Source organism: Anser anser, assembly GCF_964211835.1.
Source record: "Anser anser genome assembly, chromosome: 27".
Lineage (NCBI taxonomy): Eukaryota > Metazoa > Chordata > Aves > Anseriformes > Anatidae > Anser > Anser anser.
Window position 1 is genome coordinate 1,732,414 of NC_139748.1, and position 23,336 is coordinate 1,755,749.

Genomic DNA, 23,336 nt, shown 5'->3' on the forward strand with positions numbered 1-23,336 from the left:
GGGTGTCTGGTAGCTTGTGAGGGCCGAGGCTGGGAGCTCCCCTTTCCCTTGTGGCCCCTGGCAGGCCGGTCCTTCCACACCCTGGTGGTGAAGGCATTAGTCTCACACGGGTAACCTCTCTCTCGTTACTGGCACTTCCCTAGATGCCTAATTTTTCACTGGGACCACAGCCCCCAATATCTGCTGAAGTCCTTTCAGCATTGCCGGAGCTCTCAGCCCTCCCCTCCCCTCTGCCCCGCGAGCTTTCTGCTCCTTCCTTCCGACTCCTGTTGTTACAGATCAGAGCGGCTTTGCTGGCCCGGGAGAAACTGGGATAGAAACTCGCGCTTGGTTATAATCCAATTATACTTCTGAAAACTGCAGCAGCAGAAAGCGAGTGCTGGTAGGGTGCCGTCCTTTTGTCTGAGAGCCTAAATGAAATATTGCCTTACAGCTTGTTCGCGAAGCCGTTGCACTGAAAAGGCTGATATTTATAGAGTATTGTGGAAGGCTGTGCATTTGTTTAGAAGACCCATCAGAGCAGATAGCGTGCTGGGGTCTCTGGTGCTTCTAATGAAGATTGTGGCTGCTGCGGGACAGCACGAGCGTCTGCCTGATGGGCAGAGCCAGGCCCTCGGTGCCGTGGCACTTTGCAACAAGGTGGTGCAGAGCTGTTACTCGCTGTTGGCATCTCGTGGGCTGTTCTCCGTTACTCGGTTGGTTTTCATTCAAAGAGAAGAGACCGAGTTCTCTGCATCCCCCTGTTGTGGGGAAGAGGAGAGCAGATTTGGCAGGTGGCACATTCCCAGGTGCTCATTTGGCTGCGTGGATCTCAGCTGCATCGTGGCACTGGGCAGAACTTGGGCCCAGGCTGCAGCAGCTCCAGCTTGGGAGGGGAGGGTGCTGCTGGGGGGCTTGCAGCTGAACGTAGGTGCTGGGGTGGTGCCCTTAGGCCCGAATTCACAGAGCTTTACTTCCAACGGGCAGCATTTCTGTCAGCCTGGTTCCTGACTGTACTCAGCAGGGTCTGGCTAACAGCCCAGGCCATCGCCCTGCCTCCCCATTTTGTATTGGGCTCTCCCTTCCCTGCCTGCATCCCATGGAGACTCGGTGCAGCGGGGCCAGCCCTCGCTCTTCCGTTGGCCGCGGCTTGGCCGGGCAGGAGGCTCGCATTTGATCTTTCACTCAAATTAGCAGTGCGCTCGGGATGTGTGTGTGCTTCAGCCACATGAGCTGCCCGGAGTAAATAAACAAGGCTCTGCTTTCAAAGGCTTTCACGATTCATTAACTTCAAAGGACCGAGCTCTCTGTTTTCCTTGCAGGTCGGTCGCTCTGGGGCTTGCTCCCGGGTGCTGGAGGTGCGGTGCTGCAGGGTCTGGTGCTGGTTCGTGCCTTGTGTTGGCCACCACTGAGCACCTGCTGCACACACGGTGCTGTGGCCAGGGACAGAGGGGCAGTCCCCTTGCTCGTGCTGCCCCTGGAAAAGAAAGCAGCATGTGGGAACGTGCAGGCAGGGAGAGCCTTGGGCATTCCCACCCCATGAGCTGCCCCGTAGCTGGTGTCCAGCCTGCACAGTGCTTGGGCACTGGGTGGGGAAAAGTTTGCGAGCTGGGGGCACGTACCTGACCCTGCTCTGCAGCAGTCTCCCCGTCCCCTTCCAGAGGTGAGGGCGGCGTGCTCTTGCCTGCCCGTGCCACCTTCCCGCGGGTGATGGTGGCTGTGCTCCAGCCTGCGAGCAGGGCTCGCTCTGGTGCGTGAGCGGAGAGGTCGCCCTTGCGCCCCAGCTGTCTCCCCGCGGCAGCGCTGGATTCCTGCTTTGATTGTGCAGGCACAGGTGCTGGTGCTGTGCCAGGAGCACACAGAGCTAGCGGGGATTGCAGAGGGATTGCTGCACCTCCAAAATGCCCGCGCTGGGCACAGCTAGGAAGCTCACCTTACATGTGGCAGCCCCAGGAATAACTCGGAGCCTTGCATAATCGCACCGCCTGGAACCCCAATGGGGAAAATTGCTGTCCCAGGATAACCCTCAGTGCCAGGCCTGCTGACCTCATGTGAAACCCATTTTCTGAGGCAAGAAAGCCCTGTTATGAGCATGTTTATTGGGAACTTATTTGGAGATGGACTTTGTGTTGGGGATCATAGGGTGGGGACCGTTTGCTCCTGTGCTGGTCGGTGCCCAGCCCCTGCCTGCCACACAGGGCAACTCCCCTGTGCTCATGGCGGTGAGGCTGCACCCAGAGCTCCTCTGCTCACCCTGTGTTAGGCGGCAGGGGGACGGGCGTGGAGAGCTGCGGACACTGGTGTGCCCTGGGATGGGTCACGGTGTTGTCCTTGCAGTGTCCTGAGCACATGGCATGAGATGCGTGGCGCTGCCTTCCCAGAGCGGCTCGTGCTGCAGTGCCCATTTGCTTCCCCTCCACCCCGTGGCTCCATGGCCATCATTGCCCTCCTCCAGCCCCAGTGGCTGGGATGGTGTTTGGGCAGCAAGCTGAACTGCAAGCAGGCATAAAGCTTGGCTAGTGGCATTAAAAAAACCCTGCATGCTGTCAGATGCGGCTTTCCACCCAGGAGACTTTTTTTTGCCTTCCCGGAGGCAAACAGATCTATCTGGTTGCCAGATCTGGTGCTCTGGGAAGAGCCGAGCTCACCCGCAGGAGCGGTCCCAGTGCAGCTCGGTCCGTGCCCTCCCCACCTGCTTGGCTAGTGGCATTAAAAAAACCCTGCATGCTGTCAGATGCGGCTTTCCACCCAGGAGACTTTTTTTTGCCTTCCCGGAGGCAAACAGATCTATCTGGTTGCCAGATCTGGTGCTCTGGGAAGAGCCGAGCTCACCCGCAGGAGCGGTCCCAGTGCAGCTCGGTCCGTGCCCTCCCCACCTGCTCCTCACCCCGCTGAGCCGCGGCTCCGTGTGTGCGAGCAGCCAGGTTCAGGCGGCTTGCTGCAAACCCAGTCGCGTTAATCACAGAAGTCACCAAAGGCCAGAAATGGCGCAATATGCCTAAAAATACCCCGGCTGCGCCAAGCAGCCCCGATTTTCCGTTGTCTTGCAGAGGCATCTGTGTATTGTGTGTGCGGCGGAGAGCGAAGGCGAGCATGCCGAGGAGAAAGGCGGCCATAAATCCTGCCGGCCTCCGCGCTCGGCTGCTCCCCTCCCACAGACCGCAGCGTCCCGGTGCTGTCTGGCAGGCGCGAGCCCCGTCTGTCATCGGCAGATCAGACAGGGCTGAAATTTGACAGGCCTGTGGAAAAACATGGGGTGACATCACGCAGAGACACCAGCCCACTGATTAATCTCCAGGGTCAGTGGCTGCTTTATTTATAACCAGGCCAGTGTTTGAGTTGGGTTTTTGCAGCGAGGAGCGCTCATGGCGAGCGGTGTGTGAGCCTGTCCCGTGCCGCTGGGCACTGCGGTGTCCCCAGAGCTGGGGCAGCCCTGGTGGGGACACCCCCACCCTGGCCACCACTGGAGAGGCCGAAATGGGGTGTAGGAGCCCGCGGCAGAGCCCGGGGCAGCGCGGGAGGCCAGGGCCTGGCTGCAGGGGCCGGTACCGCCGCGGCACCGTGCGCCTTGCCTTTCCTTCCAGCCGCTGTCTCTGCTCCCGTGGCTGTTCCTCGCCCCGCTCCGGGCTCTGCAGGGGGTTCCTGTTGTTCACCCCAGCACCCGCTCCCAGCACGGTGCTGCTCTCCAGGCGGCCACTCAGCTCCACGGCCCTGTCACGGTGCAGGCACCCTTGCCAGGAGGGACGGTTTGATCCCCAGAAACGCAGTACATCCAGCTTGAAATGTTTTGTGAAACTCTGTCAGGCTTTAGGGGAAAAGGAACGCGGTCTTAAGGGCACAAATGTTCCATTTCTCCACTTCCAAAACAATCCTCTCCATTTCCAAAGCCTGTTGGTTCTGTGGTTGTTAAGATCTTTGTTCTACTTTATAATGCAAAACAAAATCATAGTTAAAATAATATATTTAGAGTTTATCAGTTGAAGCACTTCACGCCATCCATTTCTCTGGGCTTTCTTTCACAGATAACCTGGAAAGCTTCTGGGGGTGGGGGGGGGGGTGACTCTGAATTGGAACAGAAACAGGTTTTGAAATATTTTGCAAAGCCAGAACTTCATCTCTGCTGCCAAGTGGTAAGTGGCCAAGGGAAAAAAACCTATCAGGTATGTCTCTAACATTGTTTCTTGTGATTAATAAAACGGGAAATAGGGCCAAATCCTGCACATACTTTGACTGTAGTGCTTGCACAAACATGCTGGTCAGGTTTTGGCTGGTAGGATCAGATGTAATTAGCTGCCTCGTACCTAGGGATGTGGGCTGTCGCTGTCAGTGAAAGTGAGGATTTATGTTTCCTTTTTCCTCAGGAATATGATCGGTGCCCAAGTATTAAGAATAATCATTTCATTAATGTAGAGGGAATTTCTTATCCTGTGCAGCTGATAGCAGCGGTGGATGCAGCAGAGCTATGGATGCGGTATGGTTTGGTACATGCCAGTGAAGGCAATTCCCTGCTTTTGTCGTCATCCTGGATTCGGTGCTCGCTCCTTCTGGGGTTCTGAAACCTGGACTTCAAGTTAGCCCTGGTGCCCGTGAGGAACCCGACGAGTTTCACCTTGCCCAAAGGTATGCAGCGTTTACAGCCTTGTTTTACACAAGGGACGTGACGTGACACGGCCCTCCTTGGCACGATGTCGGATAAGCGGCTTGGCCAGCGCAGACTCGGCAGTGGGTGAACGCCGTTACCTTCTCTGTTACTTCATGACCTTGTTCTGCTGCCAGCGTGGCGCAAAGACCTGCGAGCTCAATCCATCCGTGCTCACCCGGGCTGGCTCTGTCCCAGAGGCATCTCCAAGCATCCCCAAGCTCTTGTGGAGACGTGTGTCGTGGGCTGGTGGCAGCGTTGCAGCTGGCTTTCGTGGTCCAAGTACCCGCTCTTTGTTCTGCCCTTCCACGCGAGTGCTTTCCTTACCCGGTGGCCAGCACAGGGCACAGAGGAGTCGGCTGCGCGCTGCCGGCTGTGCCCTGGGAATCGTCACCGGCTGGTGGCTTCCACGGCCCCGCTCATAGATGTGTAGCTCGGTGTGGTGGGGAACGGGGATGAAAGGGGAAGGTGGAATAAGCAAGGAAGTGTGGATAGCCCGAGCATAACTCCAAACTAGGGAAGGAAACGTACGGCACATAGTTCTAACCTTATCGTCAAGGATGGACTTTAAGTGCTTCTTCAGTGACTCATAGTCCCCGAATGGGCTCGAAGGACTGTCCACTGAAGTGAAAGGCCAGAGAAACCCAGATCAGATAGCAGATTATTACAAAGCCCGCGTGCCTGCCTAGCTCGGTATATCTGCCAAGTCAGCCCCGAGGCTGCTTGGCCCTGGTGTGGAGGCAAGGCAAGAAATCAGCTTTTCCAGTGTCACTGGGGGTGAGCAGGGGTGCCGGAGGCCCGGCCGCAGCACGGGCAGCACCTCCAGCTGCTGGGGGCTGTGCTGGGAAGGTGCGGGCACTGCCCGGGCTGGGGCTGCCCCTTACACCTGCTGTGCAGCAGGTGCTGCTCGCTGGGGCTGATTCCTGCTGCGCTGTGCTGGCGAGGAGCCGCTGCGAGCTGCGCCCGTCCTGGGCCAGGCGCTGCACGGAGCTGGTGGCGGTGCCAGGGACGAGGGCTGCTGATGAAGCACGGGGCATTTGTGAGGTACAAGGGCTCATGCAGGAGCCAGCAGGAAGGGCTGCGGTCGAACACAGGGCTGGGGGCTTAGCTTGGCCCTCAACAACCTCACCAGCTTCCTTCCACGGTGCCTGTGCACAGCCTGGCAGGGCAGGCGTGGGGACAGGGTGGGAGCACGTGCTCTGTGCTCTGCGGCGTCCAGGCTACTGCTGCTGGGGGGTGTCCTACCTGAGCCTCCTCTGGGGTGGACCCGACCTACCCAGAGCTGCTCCCCGAGGGCAGGCGGTGAGCAGGAGAGCAGCCAGCGTCGGGGCTGCTCCGGCCGCAAATCCAGCGCGCTCTGCAGGTGGGACCGCCGGAGTCCTCGCTGCTCTCCGGCCTGGGGCTGCGCCTCCTGTCCCAAAGCCTCTGCAGGAGACAGCGTCGCCCTTTATTTCTCTTCTGAATTGTTGGGGTCCCCTTCTAATGGGTGGTAGAAACGGCTGTTACACATAACGAGAATGCTAATTGTTGTTAGAGTGCTGAGAGCTGGTAAAGAGTGTGCATGTGTGTGCATACACACACATGTACATTGTGAAAATTTATATGTGCTGGAACCTCTGTAGCATGAGAGTTGTGAGTCTTAATGAATCTTTGTTGCTGCAAGGGCAACATTCTTGGGTCTGGGGGAGCAGGGACCTCTTTCTCCTCGTGTTTATCCTCAGTACTGGTCAATCTCCTACAGGTTTCACTGGGACCATGCTCCACCAGCATGGGTGCGAATGCGTTTCCCCCCAGGCAACGTGGGTTGGCCCCAAGCTCAAAGGCTCAAAGTTGGCATCTCTGGTTCTCGCCTCTGTTTGCTGTGCATGGGGAAGGCTGGTGTCCCTTGTTCCCCCTCTCCAGGAGGTGAGGACGAGGGCAAACAGAAACCATCTAGAATATATGTGTTACCAAGCTAGACTTGCTTTAAGAAGCCCTCTCTATATGGTGCCTTATATGAAAGATGCTGTATGGTTCAGAGGTTAACTTTTATCTCAAGCTCAGCTAGAAGCTGAAGAGTTTTAGCATTTTTTTAAAAGTACCAGGAAAAAAATAATATATATATATAAAGAGAGGATAAATTCCGATCTCTGTTACGGTGGTGTTAATGGAGAGAAATTTAATGGAAGTCTGCAGAAGCTTCTGATTTACTCTCATGTAGGATTGGACAGAAATAGCCCAAAGAACCTCATTGCTGCTGCCCAGATTCGTCTGCACAGCAGTGAGCTATTAATGCTGTTTCCTCGCCTTTGGTCAATACATCTTGCAAGGCAGGAGGAAGCTGGATTATGTCTGCAAGTGGCCCAATGTCATGCTATGTTGGATAATGAACTGTGGCTAAATTGGATGTGCTTTCAGTTGCCAGCCCCTGTGAAGTCTGACAAGGAGTCAGGGGAGCAAGCTGTGCTTTCAGCCCCAGTGTGCCAGGAACAGAGGCATTTGCTCTGATAGCCTGCATGCTGATGTGTCAAGAGCCAGTGCCAGGTAACGTTAGCTACTGTGGAGATTGGAGGCTGAAGCAGGTGAAATCCATTGTTATCCTGAAAACTGTACAGCACTATTTTGCTTGGTGCTTCCCCATGCCTTAAAAATGTCTGGTCTGGTGCAAATCTGCTGTTCAAGGAAATGAAGATGTCACAGAAAGCAGCATCTCATTGAGCTGTATTGATGATTTGCATTTGACCTGATTATTCAGTTAATCCTCACATGTGAGGAGCGTGTTTGGGAAGCATCCAGGCCGTCTGGAGGAACGCAGTGGAGACCCTTATGTTGGACACCTGAAGGTTTGTGCTTCCCTGGAAATTGAGGGTTTGAGCCAGAGATCCCAAAGAATGTGGGAAGACCCCCTTGATACTGGGGATATCATGTCAAACTTTGAAGTGGAGAAAGCTTGCTGGCACGCTTGGTGCTGCCTGGTTGCGTGGGATGCCCCTTGCAGCACCCAGCATTTTGCGGTGGGTGTGCTGCCAGGAATGCTGCTCAGCTGCTGCTGCTCACCCCGGCCCTGCAGGGGCCTCCCAGAGGAGGGGGGATCCCAGCTCTGCAGCCCTGCCCTGTGGGGCCACATCTGTGGTGTGCAGGCTGGGGCTTGCGAGGGTTTCGGCAAGGTCTCGGTGTTGCGGTGCAGGAGGCTGGGGCAGCTGCTCAGCCCCACGTCCCGGTGCTGCCTTGTGGGATGCCAGAGGTCAAAGCCCCTCTGGGTGGTGGAAGTGGAGCCTGGTCCCTGGGCTCACCCGGTGTCACGGGTTCGGCCCAGGCCTCTATTGTGATGTTTCAAACAAAAGGCGAGTGCACCTCGCAGCCCAGGGATGTGGCGGGGGCTCTGCGAGCAGGGCTGCGGCAGCGCCGGTGGCTGCGCTTCACTGGCGGTCCCTGGGACGTAATCCTATTAGCGGCCGAGCTCTGATTCAGCTGCCCGCTGTACAGCTAACCCTGCCAGCAGGAGTGAGCATTATCCCCTTCCCGAGGGAGGTGTCTCCGGCCCCTGCGGGCACAGCCTGTGTCTGGAACGCTTCGCGATTTCCCCATGCCTCTGCGAGCCTCGTGCTGCTGCAGAGGAGGTGGGGGAAGCCCACGGCTCCGTGTGCAGCAGCCCTGCTTTCGCCCAGGCCGTCTGCTCTGAGAACTTTTGCTCTTCAGTATGGTCAGGGCGTCGTGAGAGCTGCCAAACCGATCCCCCTCAGTGCTGCACTAGAAGTCCTGGTCTGCTGTAAGGGGCTGGTGCTCGCTCTGCTTCCGCAGGCTGGAGGTGCGGGATGGGGCTCTGTCCTCGTGGCTCTCCTCCTTCCTGCCAGGGGCTCCCTGCAGCTGCCGGGGGGTCTCCCCATGGGAGGTTTTGCTCTGTTGCCATCTTTCCCTCCCCACAGGTTCCCTGCAGCCCCCAGCTCCTCTCGCTCCATCCTCGTCCCTCCGCTCCTTCTGCTGGGCAGATGAAGCGCTCGGCTGCGCCGGCCGGGCGCTGCTCTGCAGGGAGATGCTAATCAGTGCCATCGGCCGCTGCTTTGATCTGGGGGCAGAGCAGGGTAAGCGGGGCCGTGGCTGTGCTAAACAGATGGAAGGGGCTCTCTGTGTTCCTGTCTGCCTTCTTTTTGATGTCTAATCCCCCCTTGAGTGCTGGAATCCTGCCTGCTGGTGCCGGGCTGTGCTGCGGCAGGGCTGCAGCAGGCGATGCTCTTGTGGCTGGTGCTGGGTGCGGAGCCCTCTGACGGCGAGGTCAGCTGTGGAGTGCTGGAGGGGCTTTGAGGACAGAGAGATGCTGGAACGGCCTCTGCCGAGTGGTGCACGTTCACCAGGGTCACCCCATGGCTCCGGGGTTCCCGTGTCCATCACAAGGCCGAGGCTGTGCCACATTTGCCAGTGCCGGATGACATCCAAATGACCCGAGGGAGCGCGCCCGCTGCTGGGACCTAGCCCTTGGCTCCCCACCAGCACACCTCCTCGTAACGTTGCCTAAATGCACTGCAAATCAGCCAGCAAACAATTTATCCCCGAAGTATTTTGGAGATGTCACTCCGAGAATGTTAATGGTGCGTGATTCACGGGGTCCTGCATGCTGAGAAGTGTGTGGCCGTGCGGCGGGCTCCCGCGGGAGGGCTGCCGGGACAGCGTGCGGGGGGCCGGTGATTTATGAGCGATGGGTCGCCTTGGCTCTTGGACCCTGCTTCCCTCTAGTGCAGCACAGCAAGCTGGGGGAGAGACTGAGGCATTAAGCTGGCAAGGATATCGTGCTTGAAACTTGTTATTTTTGGATAGAGTTTCTGAGCCTCCTCTCCCCCCACGGTATTAAACACGGTTGTTTATTGGAGCTGACAGCAGAAACACAAGCGGTTGTCGGTCGCTTCTGCAAAAGCAGCATCTACCGGTGGTGGGGTGAGCGTAACAGAGCCGATGACTAATGCAGCTTTGAATTTTATATGCATCCAGCTAACGGGTCCCATATGTTGCCCCTTTGCAGCCTGAGGGAGGGTGGTTTGCTGGGTGCAGGACAGCCCTGGGGCAGTTGTGCTGCTTGCCCTGGGACCTGGTGGCAGCAGCAGCCGGGCCCTGCGGTGCCCTGGGGCTGTGAGACCAAGGGCAGTGCAGCCGCGCCCGGCAGCACCGCAGCGTGTCTGGTGGATTTACAGAGCTCAGAAAGTCTCAGACCTGCCCCGGCTAACCTGGGTCTCTCTGTGAGAGATCAGTGGGGTCAAATTTATTCCTTTTGCTTGGAATTCTCTCTTTCAGCAGGCTGGGGGGGACTAAGCAGCGCTGCAAGTGGGGTTTTCTCAGCAAGCTGCCTTGTCGTTAAAGTAACCCAGTGTTGCTGTTAAGGGTGCATTTTGGCTTGTTGCAGTTACTCAGTCAAAAATCGTCCCTCTGCCGTGCTGGTGTCGACGGCTGCTCTGCCCACCACGAGGCATGTTCCTGAGGGACTGGCACCGGGGCCAGCTCCCCGGACAGGAGGGGTTTGGCATCCCAGCCGCTGAGAAGTGCGGTGTGGTCATGCTGGGAGCTGGTCCCACTGACTGAGACACCAGGGCCTTGCCGTGCCCTGGTCTCTGCTGGACCCGTCCCCATTTAAAGCCGCTGCCTGCGGGCAGAGGCAGCAGGGGCAGCGGCGTGCCCAGCGGGTGAACGGGCAGCTGGGCTGCGCAGGGTGAGCCCCGCTGCAGTGTCTCCGGCTAGTTCCCATCTGTTATTTTCCTCACTTGATTTATCTGCTGAAGAAATTCCTGGTATAAACACAGCATTATCAGAATTTTACTCCAGACTTGCCCTCCGGATTCCCTGCCAGCTTTTGCTGGTATTGCACTTCTGCTACAGCAACTGTTCGGTGAAAACAGGCCCCTGCGGAAAGTCACCGAGGCCACGGACAGGGCTGGGGAGGCAGGGGTGCTCTGAGTCAGCCCACAGGAAAGGCTGCTGGTGTGATCCTACAGGGATCAGCTGTTTGCATCTCAGCTGGGAGGCAGCGTGGAGGGCTGGGGGACAGCTTGGTGTGCTGCAGCATGCCAGGAGGAGAATCTCTTGCAAAATGTGACCGTATTTCCCTTTCCTGGAGGTACAGATCTCCTCGTGCTTCAGGCTGCCTTCACCATCACGGACACGAGGGCTGATCCAGCAGAGGGCACAGGGCACAGCGTTGTGCTGCGAGGCGGGAGCTGCTCGGGAGGTTCTGCAGGAGGGTGAGTCTGCAGCCCCGCGTGCACAGGGGCATGCTGTGTCTTCCTGCCCACGCCATTGCATACATGCCTGCATGTTATTGCCCTGGCCAGAGATTTTGGAGTGTCCAGAAAGGACTCTGCATGTGTTTGCAGGCAGACCTGCAACTGCCCATGGGTCCTGATCACATTCCCGTTAACAGCTGGTCCAGGAGACGTGCACCAGCAAGGAGCTGCATTTAATCACGTTCCCTGTTAGCACGAGGGCAGAGGCTCTTCCTTCCAAGGCTGAAGGTCACTGGATTGCTCTCGGTCTTGGTGGCTGTAGGACAGCCCAGGCCAGCAGTGCGGGAATCACAAACGCCCCATTCCTGGTTCAGGTCTAGGAAGCAATGCCAGTTCTCCCAGGGCGGCTTTGAAAAGTTTGGCTTTGAAGTTTTTTTTAGTGGGATGAAACAAGAGGCAGAGCCCCTCTTTTCCTCCCTGAGGGAGATGATGTGGGGAAAGGGAAAGCCATTCCCTGCTCGCTTCTGGCCTTGCCATCCCCAGCCCTGCGCCTCCCTTGGCTGTCCCTTCCAGGCTGGACGGTCCCAGGCCCTCTCTGAGCATGGGAGCTCCTCACAGCACTCGTGCTCCTTGCTGCTTACCCGGAGCCTGGAGCCTGTTCTGAGACAGGCGGCGGGCATCGCGGTGGGCCCAGGCTGCTGGTGGCAGCAGGACGGCCGCGGAGCAGTTTTGCATTTGGTGTCGGCTCTGTGCAGTGGTTAGGGTTGTTCTCCCCCCAGCCCTGCTCCTTCCCTCTGGAGCTAGTGCAGATCGCGCCCGTTCGTTAAGAGGAGGAATCCGCTCCTGCCGTCGAGGAAGGAGCGCTCCCGAGCTGTCCCTAGCTCGCCGGGAGCCGTGTGAGAGGCAGGCCTGGTTTCACGGCACCCCGGAGCTGGCACACGGCAGGGGGCTGCGGGGAGCTCCCGGCGGCCCCGGAATCGTTCTCGTTATCTGAGGGGGGGGGGTCGGGAGGAAGGGCAGGGTTCATCTTGTGCCGCTCCGGTGTCACCGAGTGCTGCGGGGCAGCGCTGCGGGATGGGGGGGGGGGGCTCGGGGCCGCGGCCGGGCGCGGAGCCGCAGCGCTACCTGCCGGCGGGCACGGCCCGGCACGGCTCGGCACGGCCCGGCACGGCCCGGTACGGCCCGGCACGGCTCGGTACGGCCCGGCACGGCTCGGTACGGCCCGGCACGGCCCGGCACGGCCCGGTACGGCCCGGCACGGCTCGGTACGGCCCGGCACGGCTCGGTACGGCCCGGCCCCCCCCGGTCCCGCAGCCCCGCGCCGCCGGCGGGCAGCCGGGGCAGGATGCGCCCCGCGGGGCTGGGGGTGCTGGGGGGGGGGGGGGGCGCTGGGGGCTCCCCCCGCGGTCCGCCGCCGCCCTGCACCCCCCCGTTGGGGCTGGCCGAGGGGTGCAGGCGGGTGCCGGGGGCCCCGTGCCCGCCCGGGGCTCCCCTTCGGGCCGGGTGGGTGTGGGGCAGGCAGGAGGGGCTGGCACAAGGCTGCTGGGGCAGGTGCCGGCGGCGGGGGGGGCCTGGGCTCAGCCCCCAGCCCCGGCTCGGGCGGGTGCTGCGAGCTCGGTGCTGGCGGGTGCCGCAGGAATGTCCCATCGCAGGATTTACTGCAAGGTGTGCTCCGAGGTGGTGAGGCTTGTGCGTGCGCTCGGCGCCGCACGAAGGAGCGAATGCCCGTAACAAAAGTGGTCCCGGTGTTTTATTTCTGTCTTGCACCTCCTGGCCCCTTCTCTGGTAGGGGCAAAGCTGCAGCTTGTCCCGTCGCAGGCTCTGTGCTGAGTGTGTTGGCTTTGTTCCCCCACTGGGATGAGTATGCTCAAGGGATGGCTCAGCTCTCCCATGCAAGGTATTTTTCAAAAACAGGCCTTTTTTTTTTTTCTTCTAGAGCAGCTGTGGGACATTTCAATGTATAGACGATTTTTTTTTTTTCCTGGGTATTCTGGCAAAGAAGGAAAGGTTTTGAAATAGATTCCCTTCAAAACTTTAAAGAGCTTTTCTCTCTCTTTTTTTTTTTCCTCCTTTCTGTGGGAGCAAGAGTCGCTCCCCGCTCTTGTGCTGGGTCCTTTGAGCAGCCTTCCAGCTGGGATGGCTCTCCCACACCCAGCTTCATCCCGCTGTCAGTGCACTGTCCTCTGCTTGATCTTCTTGGAGCCTTTCAGAGCCATAATCTGTGTTTATTCAGCGGTGCACCGTTAACCGTTCCTTTCTGGTAGTCTAATGTCTGCAGGAGATAAAAGCGTGCCCGTGCCCCGCGATGGCACACGTGGACGCCCACGGCAGGGCCAGCCCAAGGAGCATCCCCATGGGACGGGGTCTGCTGCGGGTCGGGTGGGGGCTTCCTCTCCTGCCCCTGCCCCTTGGGCCGGAGGGATGGGTTCATGGCCTGGGCACAGTGGCAAGGATGCGTGCCCTGCTCACCCCCCCGGCAGACAGGCACCGGGGGCACTGGGGCAGGGGCGTCCCCGGGGTCCGCTGCGGGGCAGGATCCCACCGCCCGCCGGGGCGGCACGACAGTCCGCAGCCATCACTCGCGAGCGCGAGCTCTGTGTTTGTTTTTGTAATCCCCCTTTTTTTTAATTGTGATTTTAGTGGTGGTGAAAGGTGCTGGATTGACAAGTCATGGAGACGGAAAGGCCTCTGGACTCCACTGAAGTTTACATTTACAAAGGACACAGAGAATAAATAGAAGACAGTGTTTAGAGTCCTCTGTAGACACTTCAGACTTGCTTATAATTCTGCAGCAATTCCATCACCTCTGAAGTGATTGATGCTCTCTATAAAGTCTTGCCTTAAAACATTTTCCTACGTGTCAGGGGAAGAAGTTTATTACACTTTACCGAAAGGGCAGGATTTGTATTGTGTTGAAGGCTGAGTCCTTCCCAGCCCCATCCTCAGGAGAAAAAAATAACAGGAGTGCTGAAAAGAGAGAGACCGACCCAAACTACGTAGCTGGGTGTTGAACGTTAGAGCTGGCTGAGATAGTTTTCCGTGGGAGCTACAAGCAGGGCTGGTTTAACAGTTTTTCATCAAACTGTTGTGTTTTTTTTTTTCTTCCAAAAGCGTACATTTTTATTTGGTGGAACCATGAAATGCATCTGCTTTCAACAAAAAGGAAATCATATTTTTCATTAAATCACCGAATATATTGAAAAGAGGCTGCTTCAGGACAGAGCTGCTTGTGTGCTGATCAAAATAGAACAGATCACAGGCTTTAAGTCTAAATTTCTACAAAAAAAACAAAGTTCACTTTTTTTCCTCTAATATGGGAAGTTCAGGGCAAGGTTATCCTTCTCCTCCCGGTGGAAGGGTGTCCACGGGGCGCTGCGGGGAGCTTGCTGCCCCCAGTTCCTCGCCGCGAGGCCGTGCGAGCGGTGTCGGGACGGCTCTGTGGGAGCTGTGGCGTGCCCAGAGCTTTTGGCTGGGGAAAGCTCTCCCTCCTGGCCCCGCATGTGGGAGGCTCAGCGCCGCAGGGGGGCCTCACCCCCACCCAGCCCCTGCCTTGGGAGGGGAAGGCAGGCTCAGGATGAGGTCCCTTGGTGGTGAATAATCCCAGGTGGACGCGGCGTAGTCGCCGATTTCACCTCTGCAAACGCTGGGATTCTTTGGGGACGTTAATTTTATAGAACATCTGAAAGCAGCTCACATCTCCCCCTGACACTGGCTCTCAGCCGACCCAGGAGTTTGCCCGGTGTGACAGGAGACGTGTCAAGAGCAATGAAGAAAAATAGCGCAGCGTGTAGAGCCTGTCAGAGGACATAAATCTTCCCGCTGTGTCCCTGCCTGGTGCTCGCCGCAGGAGGCGCGGGGCTGACAGAGGCAGGGCCGGCACCCGTGGGCACCCTCCGGTCCCCTCGGGGAGTCCCCAGGAGCAGGATGCGGCCCCGGGCCGGGGCTGCCACCTCCTTGGTGCTGTGATGATGTGAAGCTGACTCTGGTGTGGGAAATTATTTTTGTTGATGTACGTAAAATTTGCAGAGTGTGGTGAACGTGATGAACGCGTATTTCGATGCTAATGGGGTTGTTAGGCAGGGCGAGCAGGCGAGGGGCTCCCTGCCTCTCGTTTCCTTCTGTAAGGGGAACTTGGGACCAACCCAAGACTGCTGATTTCTACAGACTCATAAAACTCTTAGGAAGGGCAAAAAATCTGCTTTTGGGGCAGATCAGATTGCTGTAAGCATTGGATACCCTTTTCTTTCTTCTCCGCCCAGCGGTTTCTCAGTAAAGGACGTGCCCTCCTCCAAAGCCAGAACCTAAATATACACTGCCTTGCCCTATCAGTGCACTCTGTGTGTATCTTAGCAGTAAACATTTCCAGTCAAGCATGCTCCTCGTGCTCGTCTGCCAAGTGGTGTCGCCTACTCTGTTGGCTTTGCAGGGCTGTGAGAAGTGGGCTCTTTGTTTAAAGCGGGGAGAAGCGGTGGGGAGGTTTCCTGGGCGCAGTCCGGGCTGCAGAAGGGCTGAGGCCTTGGTGCCTCAAAGGGCTGAGGTGCAGGGGCTGCTGCAGGCACCTCCACCGGGGCTTGGTGAGCTGCCTTCTCTGTGCTTTGTGCCCTTGCTGCTGCTCTGCGACGTCTGGCTAAGAGCAAGGGCTCACCCAGCCAGGGTGGGACCCTGCATTTGGGGCCAGAGCCAAGCCTGGCTGTGGTCCACTGGGGTCTGTCGTGGGCTCCAGGCTCCTGTCTGTGGATGCCCATGGGTGTTGTGTGGGGCCGGCGGGGCCGATGGATGCAGGGGTGCCCAGAGGCTGTGGTGATGGCCAGCGGGATGCGCTCTTGCCCTTGCACAGCTGGTTCCTGCGTGTGGGTCTGAAGTGTCATAATTTGTGCTGGGACGTCCACCTGCTGACGTGCTCTGTCCCCAGGGATCAGAGCAGCCTGCTCATCCCTCTGATGGGTCAGAGCAATGGTCCTGGCCCCCGGGAGCTTGTGTGTTAAAGGAAAATCCCGGAGCATGAGACCGGGTGGGTTCCCGTTGGTGCTGTCCCACCTCAGGCAGGAGCGGAGCTCACAGACTGGGAAGTCATCCCCAAACTGCACTGTTGTGGCTTAGGGCCTTTTCCTCTTTGTGTGTGGGCTTTCCTCTTTGTTTTTGGTTTGGTGGTTTGGTTTGTTTGTTTGGAAGCGTCTGCAAATCCCCTAGCCTGGATGCCCGCGGGCTGCCCGGCTGGCTGGCGCTGCCAGGGAGCTGCCCGGTATCACGAGCAGGGAAAACGGAGCCCAGGCTGGGGAGGAAGAAGGGAGCCCCGTGGGTCTGAGCGGGCTGGCAGCGGCTGTGGAAGGGGCTGTGGGGATGCGGGTGAGCCCTGGCTGTGCAGCAGAGCCGGGCTGATCCCGGCAGGCCGGGTGCCTGTGGTGGTGTTGCTGCGCGCTGCCTCTTGCACAACAGCTGCGGAGCGCAGGGGAGCAGCAGGGCGGGGGCACCACCAGCACAGCGTGTGTGCGGCGTGCTGCGGGAGCAGGCACGGAGGTGGGGCACGGTCCTGTGCGGGGACCCTGCTGGGGGTCCCACAAGGACAGTGCGGGTGCCCTGGTGGGCGTTTGTCCTGCTTTGTACACCGTGCACCAAGGTATCAACTTGAAATGGCTGCTGAGCAGCAGCTGGGACTGCTCGAGGAGAGCTGCCCCTCTGGTGGGGCCAGTGTGGCCCCCATAGGGGGCGGAGGGACGTGGGCTGCACGACGGGGCAGCGTCCCCGGGCTGGGCTTGGAGCTTGGTGCTGCCACAGGAGCCGACAGCGTGACCCCACACAAAAGCATCTGCATCTCCCTTGGTGTGCAGGGGTGCACGGAGGGTCCTGAGCCATGTGCATGAGCTGAGGGAGGGGGTGAGGTGGGTGCTCGAGGGTGGCCTCGGAGCAGGGGTCACTTTGCTGCTTTGCCAGGCACTGACGCTGCCGTGAGCGCCGGCTCGCCCTTGGTGCGCAGGCAGCGCCTCGGCCGCTCAGTGGGCACGTGGCGAGGCGGTGCGAGCAGCAGTGATGCTGACTAACCTGGGCTTTCCAGCAGCTTGTTTGCTGTTAATGGAGCAGTTGATAAAATACCGGTTTTCTTTAAGTATTTGTACAACAAAGTCAACCCAAAACACAAAGCCCTCTGTCGCTGGTGCTGGAAATGAGGAACAGATGCTTTGAGGACTTGTTTTTTAGTTGAGTTGCAGGAAGCGACAAACGCCCCATGACTTGTGGCGGTGGCACTGGCACGCTGCTCTGCCGGCCGGTGGGCTCTGCTGGCCTTGGCATTGACTTCGCTCCTTGGCCTTGGTGAGCAAAGCAAGGGTGTGCAGAGCCGCTGCCTGCCCCGATGCCATGCTGGCGGTGCTGTTGGGAGCTGGGTCTCTCCTGCCCCGCTCCCACCCCAAAATGTCCCGCGGGGCCGCAGGGCTTGCATGTGCCTCTCGGCATCCTTCTGCCAGGCAGCCGCAGGCACGGGCGATGATTTATTGCTGGACCCACTGGTGAGGAATTAGCTGTCTGCCTACATTTAATCTCCGTTGTAATGTTTTAGGGAGAACCTGATGTTGGTTCAGCTAATTGTCTGCTAAAGACTCTGTTCATTCCCTGCTTTCGTGCTGGATTCACCTTTTTTTCTTTCCTTTCTACAATGCCCTCAGGTAAAAGACAAATTGCTACGTATAAAAAATGACCCCAGTCACTTAATTTGAACCAGAGAAGATAATAACGGTCTGAACGTAGAGCTGGATTTATGCTTTTCTCTCCAAAGGAGCCCCCTCCTCCAATGATGGCTTTTGAATGGCGAGAGTAGCATCTGAAGCAAATCGAGGGTAACCTTTTGTACCGCGCAGATCTTCCAGCAGGGTTTGCCGTTCCCAGGGACATCTGCAGGCCGCATGTTGGATTTTGGCAGCTGCTTCGCCCATTGTCAGCCAGTTCCATTGCATTAGCTGGTAATGGATATAAATAAGTCTGCCAAGCCAGCCCGTGCACGTGGAGCCGCGTGCGGACGGGAGCATCCCCGCCCTGCTCTGCCATGGCCCTCGGCACGGGGATGGCGCTCGGGCAGCTCCGGGGTGGGGGTGCAGGGGGAGTACGGGGAAAGGTGAAAACGGAGCTGGAAGGGGGCTTGACAAAGGCGCAGGAGTGGGAGGAGGAAGGAGATGCGAATGAATGAATGGCTCAGGATGCTGTAACTGCTTTGGTTTAAGGGCTGTGAGACGGAGCGGGAGCGCTGGTTCCCCTTCAAGAGCCCTTCGGCTGCAGCGAGCTGCGAGCTGCCACGGGCTTCCTCGGGGCTCTGCTGAAGGCAGCGGTGAGAGCAGCTTTACTCTGGTGGGCTGGATGTGGCTCAGCGCGAATTGCACTAGGGTGAGGGTACTTTCAGATGTGTTTTGCTGTCTGTTCGCCTGCCCCAAGGTGCGGCTCCTGTTCTTGTCTCGCCTGTTGAACTCCTGGGCTGGCTGCGTGCGCGGGTCCCTGGGCAGCGAGCTGGACCTGACCTGGGGAGGAGCTGGGAAAGCAATTAGAGTCTCTCCCTGCCTGCTAATTCAAAGGGATTTTTTTTTCTTTTTTCTTTTTGATTGTGTCCAACAACATGGAAAAATGTGAATGATGCGGATCAAAAAGAGGAACCAGGAAGCTTAACCTCTGGCTTGTGAGCTGTCGGACCAGTGGCTCGGGAGGGAGAAGCCAAATGTCAGACACATGATGCCTGTACTGCTGCATTTAGGGGTTTGTTGTTATTATTGTTATTTCTTTAATGGACAGGAAATAATAATAACACTTAAATCACAAGATCCTTTAAGCTTTCACGGTGACCTTTTCCAGTGCCCTGTGTCACTGGTAGGGGCACAAGTGCCAGCAGGAGGCTCTGCCACTGCAGCTGGGAAGGGAGAGGGGCTCCTCCCTTGTGGCAGCCCCTCATCGCACCATGGCTCTTTCCTGGGGAGGGGAAGGTGCCTGGGGACGGTGCTGGGACCACGTAGCAGTCACCCCAAGGTCACCGCATCACCCCTTACAGCCCCTGCCCTGGCGCTGCAGCCCCCTAGCTGGCAGAGCGGAGACCATTTTACTTCCAGGGTAACATGAGAGGCGGCGTTCCCATGCTGGCTGTGCCTCTGCCTGTTAGCACGCAGCCCTCTATCTCTATTTCTGACTGGCCCTTCACAGTTGGGAGGATGCAGTTCAGACTTTTGCAATTAGCTCTTGGCCAGCTCTGCGGGCTGCTGTGCCGTCCCTGGTAAACACCGGCCGTCTGCTGCTCCTTCCAGGGAGCTCTTGCGAGGAAGCATTCTGCAGTCTTAAATCAACCCATAAATCATGCACTTCACTGCGGCTTCCTTTCTACCCCTTGATGTTCACCTCTCTTCTCTTGGCCAATGTTTCCCGCTCTGCCCCGCTCAGCCGGGTGCCCGTGGCAGGGCTGGTCCCTCTGTCCTCCCTCATCGCCGCCGTGCCGGCTGCCGCAGCGCCATGCTGATGGAGCCCGTGCTGATGGGAGATGTGCTGGGGGTGCCCAGCCTGCACCAGGCACACGTCCCCAACACAGGCAGCACCCGGCTGGCACCGGCTGTGCGGCGTTTCTCAAAGCAGGAGCATCGAGGCTGCGTTTAGGGCTGCGGCTGCAGAATAGATGCAAGCGAGTGCCACGGGAGAACGGGGGTACCCACGTCTCTGCTCTTCCTTTTGTTGCCCTCCTGGCCTTCCCAATTTCCTTTCAGTTCTCTAACTCCAGCTTATTTTCTGATTTATGATCAAAATTATACAGTGACCGAGGAGTGAAATCAGGACACTTTATAAAACATTTAATTGCATTTCATAACCTCTTTCCATAAACCATCCACGGCATGTTTATAAACTTCCCATATCTTGTTTCCTGACTCTCACAGCAAACGTCCTGGCAGCGCCGCGTGCTGCGGAGCAGCGGCTGCGGTACCTGGGGCAGCACAAAACTGAGCTGCAGCGATGAGGGAGCTTGGGCTGCTGCACTGAGCTCGGAGCAGAGAAGGGCTTTCCTGGGGATGGGAGGGGATTGGAATTTGGGAACTTGGATGAAAAGTAACAACATTTTCTCAGGCTAAATTCCTGTTTTCCAAAGATATAGATCAAGATGAAATAACCCTCTGTGAACTGCGGAGGCATCGACATCGTTGCAGCCAAATGGTGCTCCTGGGAGGATCTGCGGAGAGCTGCTCTGGGCAAGGTCAGTGCACACAACCTGACGGCTTCCGCGCGCGCCTGGGCTCTGCTCAGGCCCATGGCCGTCGTCCTCACGCTTTGGCTGGTGGCGAGGGCAGGGCCGTGGGGGGCCAGCCCCATCCCCAACCGCGGGGCCGCAGCCGCAGTGGCTGAAGCGCGGGGGCACGGGCGTGCCGGAGGAGTGCCATCAGTCTGCTCAGCAGCCTCGCTGAAGTCGTGCCGTGTCACACATGAGGCCTTGATAAATCCCTACTGTTTTTTGCTGTTTAGAGGATTGCTGTAGCTATCCAATTTCACTGCTTGTTTGTTTGTTTTTAGCTCAATATAAGCAAACTGGAGATTGCAACGTCCTCAGCAAAGCGCCTGACTCACATGGAGGAGTTTTTCCACACAAAAAGTAATGGTTTCATGCCCCAGGATGTGAAATGTGGACAGAAAAATTTTATCCAGAAGGTCAACAACTTTTAACTTTCAGCAGTTCACATTCAAGCCGCTTTCCCAGGAAGTTCAGCTCCTGCCGCGCCAGGGCGGCTGCAGCCTTCACAGCACCAGGGTTTGGCTCTGCACGACGGGGGCTGCCGCGGCTGCCTCTGCCTGGAGCCCAGCCTCGCCCCCGTGAGTGGTGCTGGTGCAGGGCCGGGTGGGCGGCTGTAGGGGGACAGCCTCGGGTCTGGGTCCTGGCTGCCCACGGTGCCGGGCACGGCTTGGCCAGGGCAGCTCGAGCACCGCACTGCGCCGACAGCGCTGCGGTAAGGCTGTAACATTATCACCAGCAAATGGCCCTCAGTGTCTTACTTATAGGAAACAGAAAAAACAAACAAACCCTGAATAATAGCCCAAACATCTTTTGTGGGACTTACAGCTTTCTAACTTTATTTAAAAAAAGAAGGAAAAAAGTAAATTTTCCCTGTCGGAGAATTGCTATCATCACGCAATGGCACTTAGGAATATTATAAACAACTGTGTCAGTTTATAAGGCTAAAGACATTTTTTCTGGGGCTCACACAAGCTTTCCTTTCCACAGCAGATCATCGTCACCGGGGGTTGCGAAGCCTGGTGGATGGCACGTCCGCGGGCCCCGCTGGGTGCAGGGTCGCGTTCCACCCGCTGACAGCCCTTCGCCCCGTGACCTGCAAGTAAGGGATTGTTGGAGGATTTTGTTCTGGCACCAGTGCTTCCCGTTGGTGCTACAGTTCCTCCCAAAGCTCCTTGTGCAGCCAGCTCTTGCAGTCCCCAGACGGGACGTGTCAGTCTGTGTCCCTTCCTCCATGGCGCCCATGGGTGCGGGTGGCTGCGGTGGGCTGGCTCCTCACCAGGACCCCAGAGCTGCGGCTCTGCCCCTGGGACACCGCAGCAAACCCCTCGTTCTCTCCCCAGGCCGGTCCCCACTTTCTCCCAGGTCAGCTCTTTCTCTGCTGTAGCCCCATCACAGGGCAGCTGTAAATCAAAGCCCAGGCCCACGTGGCCAGGCTTCGCGCAGCCGGAGGGGCAGAGCCCTGCGCGTTGCTCTTGTTGTCGGCCTTCCTGCTGTCTCCTTATGGCTCCCTGTGCAGGCACAGCTGCTGGCGAGGGCCTTCTCCCCACCGCAGCGCACGGCACCCTGCCGCCAGCACACGAGGAGCGCCCGTCCGAGGGCAGGAGGGCTCTGGGCACCTCTCGGCTTGGGGCATCCTCCCGGCTCCGTGTGTGCTGCGCTTGGAGGGGAACCCGCCGGCTCCAGGGCTGCGGGAGGACCCCCCCAATTTTATGTCTTGTTTCGCAGCCCTGGACACACAAAATATGTGCTCTAGCTGGGTTACTGGCGCTTGCTTTCACCTCTGCAGCCCCTCACCTGGCAGCCGGAGCGTGTAAGGCGCACCCTGCACCCTCGCTGTAGCTGCAGAAGATTTATAAGAGCGGTACGTGACTGACAGATAAGGGACTCCCACAGAGCGAAGACGAGAGCGAGGGAACCAGAAAGCTGTATGTTTGGACTTGATTCAAGGAATTCGGAGCCCCTCTTGTTCAGGCAGGTTCGAATAGAAAATTTGCCAAATCAACCTAACACCATAAAAATGTTTCTTGAGAAAAGGCTGGGGCAGAGCTGGGTTTTAAAAAAACCCCACTACCCAAAGCTCTGTGTCCCACCCTGGTATTTATGACATGCACATGGATGCTGTTGATAGCAGAGATGTTTTTGTAAGTCAATAAAACGGAAAAAGATTCCACTTTGTTAAGAGGAGTGGTTACTTTGAACAAATTGAGAGCAATGAAGGAGATCATTCCATTGTTTTAAGATTTCCATAACTCACTGTGCTTAAGCGCATAAAAATGTAGACATTTTGGCAATAAAGTTTGGGTAATTTTTGACAATGAATCAAAAATCTCTCCCTCTTGCTGCCCTCCCCCTTTTCCCTTTTGTTGTTCCTGAAGGCAGCTGCCCCCCTCCCACCCCCCCCATGTTCCACCCTCTCCACCCCATGTCCTCATGAACGGAAAAATGTCTTCAGCAGAAACCTCCCAGCTTTTAATTTTCTAATCTGCAGCATCTGTGCCCAGCCCCTTGGCTCCCACGGTCTGTGGGGTTGTGTTTGCCGGGAGGTCACGCACAAGGCTACGGGCAGGTTCTGCGCTGCTCCAGGGGCAAAGCCGCGGCACGGCCACCCCTGCGCTCCCGTGCGGCCGGGTCCCTGAGCGTCGGACCCCGACTGCTGCTGCCCACTGAGGGCTGGGGGCAGCCAGGGTGCCGGGAGCTGGAGGCGAAGCGATGCTGCTGCGGTTGGCAAGGGGGCACAGCTCCCTGTGCCGGCACCGCTGCTGCACTGCGGCCGCCTGCCCCCCTTGGTGTCCTTAACCCGTGCACAGAGCTGGCAGGGGGACCAGGCTGGTGTTCTGACTTGGAGAGATCAGGTTTTGGTGGTGGTGGTCTTTGGTGTTTTCTTGTTTTTCTTTGTTTGTTTGTTTTGTTTGTGGGTGGGTTTGGTTTGGGTTTGTTGGCTTGTTTTTTTTATTTTTTTGTTTTAAATGTTGCAGGGATGAACTACCTGAGCCCTGTGCTCTATGCAGTCACGGGGGGTCTCCCTAAGCTATGTACCCACGCAGGAAGCCCCGGCCTCATCCTGTGCAGCCTGGGGGCAGCAGCAGGAGGCACCCAGCAGCTTGCGGGCCATCCGCTACCCCTGGTGCAGGGCGCGGGTCCTGCAGTGGCCCCATTCCCCATGCTGCAGTTGGGGTGGGCGGCCCTGGTCCTGTCCCTGTCCTCACCTCTGCCTGTGGAGGCCTTGCACTGCAGGGGCGCTCCTACAGGTGCCGGGGGTGTCTCGTGTCTGTCCTGGTCCGAGGTGGGACCACGC

The 23,336-nt window shown here is 57.9% G+C and overlaps 1 protein-coding gene and 1 long non-coding RNA gene across 10 annotated transcripts in view; one reads left to right on the forward strand and one right to left on the reverse strand.

The window, feature by feature from the left end:
• LOC310887016 (uncharacterized protein) overlaps positions 1–23,240 on the forward strand; it is a 25,256-nt gene extending 2,016 nt beyond the window's left edge. For 2 of the 9 annotated variants that reach the window (XR_014575585.1, XR_014575589.1), the window contains exons 2-7: positions 10,704–10,821; positions 17,463–18,174; positions 18,433–18,537; positions 19,904–20,008; positions 20,323–21,140; positions 21,767–23,240. Coding sequence is in view for 1 of the 9 variants with exons in the window: in XM_083812407.1 (XP_083668533.1) it covers positions 12,661–12,700; positions 19,904–20,008; positions 20,323–20,401; positions 20,480–20,619; positions 21,029–21,140; positions 21,828–21,855 (504 nt within the window). In the remaining 8 variants the exon portion in view is untranslated. Of the gene's footprint in view, positions 1–4,412; positions 4,600–10,703; positions 10,822–12,223; positions 12,701–17,462; positions 18,175–18,432; positions 18,538–19,903; positions 20,009–20,322; positions 21,141–21,766 lie in introns of those variants that run through there. The other 7 variants (XR_014575586.1, XR_014575590.1, XM_083812407.1 and 4 more) reach the window with 6 other exon arrangements.
• Positions 20,999–23,336, reverse strand: part of LOC310887021 — a 10,804-nt gene continuing 8,466 nt past the window's right edge. Inside the window, exon 6 of the long non-coding RNA XR_014575594.1 lies at positions 20,999–21,134. This is a non-coding gene — a long non-coding RNA (uncharacterized lncRNA). The remainder of the gene's footprint in view (positions 21,135–23,336) is intronic.